Here is a 5,192-nt window from a genome sequence, read left to right on the forward strand (position 1 = left end):
GTATAAAGGGTGGCCCATACCATATTGCCATTATACGCTTGGATCCGACGTCCTTGTGTTTTGGTCCCCGATAATCAAAAATGGTGAAACGTTGTGAAGTTTCACTTACTGTAAGAGAAACTGTCAGTACCGCGTTCCGTTATTAGAGCCTACATGATGAGTTTCAGAACATTAGAACCAGTATCAGATCTTTCCGCTCATGGGGAGACTGTGGTTCTGGGAAAGGATGAGATGCAACATATGGGACGACCTGCCTCACCGAACTGACCGGGTGATGATGTCCAACCGAGATACTGGACAATTAACTCTGATTGAATCCGATTGTTTTCGTTGCTTAAATTATTTAATAATGAGAGAAAATGGATATTTCACAATGTTCTTAATCTCCTCTCGGAATCTCTTCTGGGTCAACGCATAAATGCAGGTGTTTGTACAGGAGCTGGAATACATCAACAGAAGCGTGATTCTAATCGCCAAATAAAGTGAGTTTGGACCCTGGGAAGATACTGACTCGGTCAGCTCAAAACAGATGTCAACTATCATAACTGGCATCCACAACACAATAAAGCTCCCCGAGATAGCGAAGAGCAGAATGATGGATGTTCTTCGGTTCTTCATCTCGGGATCACTGCTGCTCTCCCCAGTGCTGCGGCTCTTCAGGGCTCTGCGAGATCTACTGGCCACTAAGATGTGCCTGGCAGTGAGAGAATTCAGCAGCAACAGCAAAGGAAATGGCAATAATGGGACTGAGAGCTTGGTCATCCATTTGTAAGCTATCCATGTTGGGGAAGAACCATATCCCTTTACTGTACGGCAGCCCCACTCTATATCCCCAACAATATAGTAGGGCTCATAACGGAAATAAACTGGAATGTTTACCAAAAAGCTGTGCACACCCACGATCGTTAGAACCACAGTGGCAGTTCTTTCAGTGCAATATTTTAATTTTAGTTTCTGACAACAAATGGTTATGAAGCGGTCAAAGGTGAACGACAGTGTGGACCAGACAGAGAGGTGAATGCTAGATACTTGTATAAAGGCACTAAAACGACACACATTAGTGTAGCTCAAGAATGAGTCCGGGAAATGATATCTAAAGATGCCTTGCGCAGTCACATTGAAGAGACAGACCATTAGATCTGCTGTTGCCATGGTTACCATGTAACGAGTGATTCCTTTGGCGAGACCACACTTTCCCCGGGACAGGATGACAACTGCCATCAGATTCGCTGCAAGAAATTGGACAACAAGTCAATTACCAAAGCAATAGAACAGCGATGTGAAATGTCACCTCAGTGGATTGGAGCTGTTAGGCACAGCTGGACTGGGAAATTGTTACATGTTTCCATCAGTGTTACAGGGCCGTCCCATACTAACTGAGTATGGTCCCTCCTGCCGATGTCTTAAACAACCTTCTTTTAAAAGGCATTGGTTTACTGCATACCGTTCTGGCCACCACATTACAGGAATGATGTGATTGCATTACAGAGGGTACAGAGGAGATTTACGAGGATGTTGCCAGGACTGGAGAATTGTAGCTATGAGGAAAGATTGGATCCACTGGGGTTGTTTACTTTGGAGGAGAGGAGACTGAGGTGTGATTTAATTGGGGTGTATAAAATTATGAAGGTCTGCTTAGAGTGGATAGGAAGGACCTATTTCCCTTAGCAGAAATGTCAATAACCAGGGGGCACAGATTTAAAGTAAGTGGTAGAAGGATGAGAGGGGTGTTGAGGAGAACATTATTTACCAGGAGGGTTGCGGGGTTCTGGAACTCACTGCCTGAAATGGTGGCAGAGGCAGAAAACCTCATAAAAAGTACTTGGATATGCATTTGAGGTGCCATAACCTGCAAGGCTACGGACCAAGAGCTGAAAAGTGGGATTAGGCTGGATAGCTCTTTTTTTCAGCCGGCACAGACACAATGGGTCGAATGGCCTCCTTCAGTGCTGTAAAATTATATGATTTTATCATTTTCTCATTCAGATTCTGACATGGTGACAGACAATATTGTCGCATATATTGGAAAAATCGGAGTTTTCAAAACAAAATTATGCAAATATGGAACAGTTGTATCAACCCCTGGAACAGAAAAACAGGATTAACCTCTGTGTGCTGCTCCACACTTGTTAATTCTGCTGGTGACATGGGGCATTTTTAATCTAACCCGCGCTTTGGGATACCGACGGGATCGGCTAAAAGGCTGGTTTTACACCTCGCCCGATGTTACTCTTTATTGATATCAACCAATAGTAACAGTCGGCAGCTGCAGAAGCAGCGTTCCACCCAATCCGTTGGGTACCAACCCGATGACTTTGGTTCATATTACCAGACTGCGAGCAAACTGCAAACTTCACATAAAGGTTCTCTACCAACCTACCCCCGCCACACAGTACTGCCCCCGATTATCAAAATTCATCATGAGGCCTTGGAAAACATGAATAGTTTCCATACCTCGGGAGCCTACTGTCAACAAGGCAGACGTCGATGACGAAGTACAACATCGCCTTCAGTTTGCCAGTGCAGCCTTCAGTCGCCTGAGGAAGAGAGTGTGAAGACCAGGGCCTCAATCCCAGCACCAAGCTCATTGTCTACAGAGCAGTAGTGATACCCGCCCTGCTGTATGCTTCAGAGACATGGACCATTTACAGCAGGCACTTCAAAGCACTGGAGAGGTACCACCAATGCTGCCTCTGCAAGATCCTGCAAATCCATTGGCAGGATAGGCGCATCAACGTCAGTGCTCTCATCAGGCCAACATCCGCAGCATCAAAGCTTTGACCATGCTCGATCAGCTCCGATGGATGGGCCACATCATCCGCATGCCCAATACGAGACTCCCAAAACAAGCGCTCTACTCAGAGCTCCGACATGGCAGGAGAACCCCAGGTGGGCAGTAGAGAGGCTTCGAGGACACCCTCAAAGCCTCCTTGAAAAAGTGCAACATCCCCTCCAACACCTGGGAATCCCTGGCCCAAGACCGCTCAAAGTGGAGGAGTAACATCTGGGAAGGCGTAGAACACCTCGAGTATCTTCACCAGGCACAAGCTGAAACAGTGGAAGGAGTGCACGTCAACACAAGCACCCCACCCACCCGCCCCTTCAACCACCATCTGCCCCACCTGTGACAGAGACTGTTGGTCCCGCATTGGAATCATCAGTCACCTGAGAACTCATTTTTAGTGTGGAAGCAAGTCATCCTCGTTTATGAGGGAGTGCCTAAGAAGAAGACTCCACTGCGAGCAAACTGCAAACTTCTCGTGAACGGGCAATGTGCATTTATTGCAGACATTTATCGACCATTCTAAACTTACAGTAGGTCAGGTCAAGCGTTACAAACTGCTACCCTAATTATAGTAGATAGGACGACCTTTGACTGGTCAAGATTTAAGTGGTTAAGTAATCTGGCCAGTGCTAGAAAGCGCCAGAAGCTTGGAGTGGATGGGCGCCTGGAGGAGCGAATGGAGAATATGTCATAAAAAGGCGTGTGAACCAATCCTTACATTAACCAATGGTATCAATAGCCTGCGACCTGCACATTGAATGAACAAGAAAAGTTCCGATGATAGACGGCCGATTGTGATGACGATCATATCACAAAAGTTGTCATTTTAAAGTAAATAAGGAAAAGTGAGAGAGTTCTGTTCAATAAACAGTCACCAGCAATTGGACAATCAAGGGACGAAGGTAAGGAGACAATCAGCACCTAGAAAGAAAAGAACAATGCATTGAAAGAATGGCCCTCCAAAATTAACAATCGTGTTTTATTACTTACCGGGGATACCGATAATTGCAAGACTAGCATAACAAATCACCATGCCGTCTGTTAAACCCATTTTAAATGAAACGAGACAAAAGTTGGCAGCACGGCTCCTGCTGATGCACTGAAGCAATGGATTGACAGCAGCCCTGATTTATAGCTGAGCCGATTCTCCATTGAGTCGCTAAAGTTACATAACGGCTGTCATTGGGGACAGGCAATCCAGCAAACACCATTAAGACAGTTCCTTCCAAATCAGCGAGCAAAGTCAGTTCCGTGGACTAATTGGTGATTGCAAAAAACAAGGTTATACGTGGCACTTTCAGGCCCACGAATCACCCAACTCTGGCTCTATTGCATCTCACAGAACTGTGAACTCATGAGCGTGTTCTTGGTAATTAGATGTTTGAATTAGTTCGCCAAATCCAATCCTTTCTTTCCGTCACAGTAATATCATCAACTAGTTCACAAATTCCTGGTGTGTATCATCCTCCAACAAGCATATTGTTCCCACTTTAAATCCTTCCATCAGTTTATCATCAGCAGGTTGCAATAGTATTGCCTCAATCACAGGAATCAGTCGCGAAATGTTACTTAAAAAAAAATAGGAGCAGTTGCAGGCCATTCGGCCCTTCGAGTCTTCCTTTTTGCCTTCCTAACTGCTTTCTGCACCTGCATGTTTGCTTTCAGTGACTGGTGTATAAGGACACCCAGGTCCCTTTGCACATCAACATTTCCCAATCTATCGCCATTTAAATAATACTCTGGCTTTCTGTTTTTCCTACCGAAGTGGATAACTTCATATTAATCCACGTTATACTGCATCTGCCATGTATTTGTCCATTCACTCAACTTATCTAAATCACCTTGAAGCCACTTTGCATCCTCTTCACAACTCACAATCCCACCTAGTTTCTTGTCATCAGCAAACTTGGAAATGTTATATTTGGTTCCCTCATCCAAATCATTGATATATATTGTGAATAGCTGGGTCCCAAGCACTGATCCCTGTGGTAACCCATTAGTCACTGCCTGTCACCCTGAAAAAGACACATTTATTCCTATTCTCTGTTTCCTGTCTGTTAACCAATTTTCAGTCCATGACAGTATATTACCCCCAATTCCATGTGCTTTAATTTTGCACACTAACCTCTTTTCTGGGACTTTATCAAAGGCCTTTTGAAAATCCAAATACACCACATCCACAGGTTCGCCCTTATCTATTCTACCAGTTACATCCTCAAAAACTTCAGTAGGTTTGTCAAAAACTATTTCCCTTTCATAAATCCATGTTGACTTTGTCCAATCCCGTTGATATTTTCTAAGTGTCCTGTTATCACATCCTTTATAATAGACTTTAGCATTTTCCCTACTACTGATGTTAGGCTAACTGGTCTGTAGTTCCCTGTTTTCTCTCTCCCTCCTTTTTTAA

The 5,192-nt window shown here is 44.5% G+C and overlaps 1 protein-coding gene across 1 annotated transcript; it reads right to left on the bottom strand.

The window, feature by feature from the left end:
- Window positions 1-208: 208 nt before the first annotated feature.
- LOC147095786 (putative G protein-coupled receptor 139) lies at window positions 209-3,867 on the bottom strand. The gene is made up of 2 exons (XM_085974014.1): window positions 3,776-3,867; window positions 209-1,229 (listed from the first exon to the last, which is right to left on the bottom strand). The coding sequence occupies exons 1-2, from the start codon at window positions 3,834-3,836 to the stop codon at window positions 340-342; spliced, it is 951 nt and encodes a 316-aa protein (XP_085830140.1). The 5' UTR covers window positions 3,837-3,867; the 3' UTR covers window positions 209-339.
- Between the last annotated feature and the right edge of the window lie 1,325 nt (window positions 3,868-5,192).

Source organism: Somniosus microcephalus, unplaced genomic scaffold (genome assembly GCF_052327205.1).
Source record: "Somniosus microcephalus isolate GS21.2 unplaced genomic scaffold, FLI_Smic_1.0 unresolved_chr1, whole genome shotgun sequence".
Taxonomy (NCBI): Eukaryota; Metazoa; Chordata; class Chondrichthyes; order Squaliformes; family Somniosidae; genus Somniosus; species Somniosus microcephalus.

What these genes read in the sequence shown, in the direction of transcription:
- LOC147095786 (XM_085974014.1), bottom strand. Translation starts at nt 3,836, where the DNA reads ATGGGTTTAACAGACGGCATGGTGATTTGTTATGCTAGTCTTGCAATT. An exon ending in TGCAATTATCGGTATCCCCG is followed by an intron (nt 1,230 to 3,775) that starts GTAAGTAATAAA and finishes AATTTCTTGCAG; the next exon opens with CGAATCTGATGGCAGTTGTC.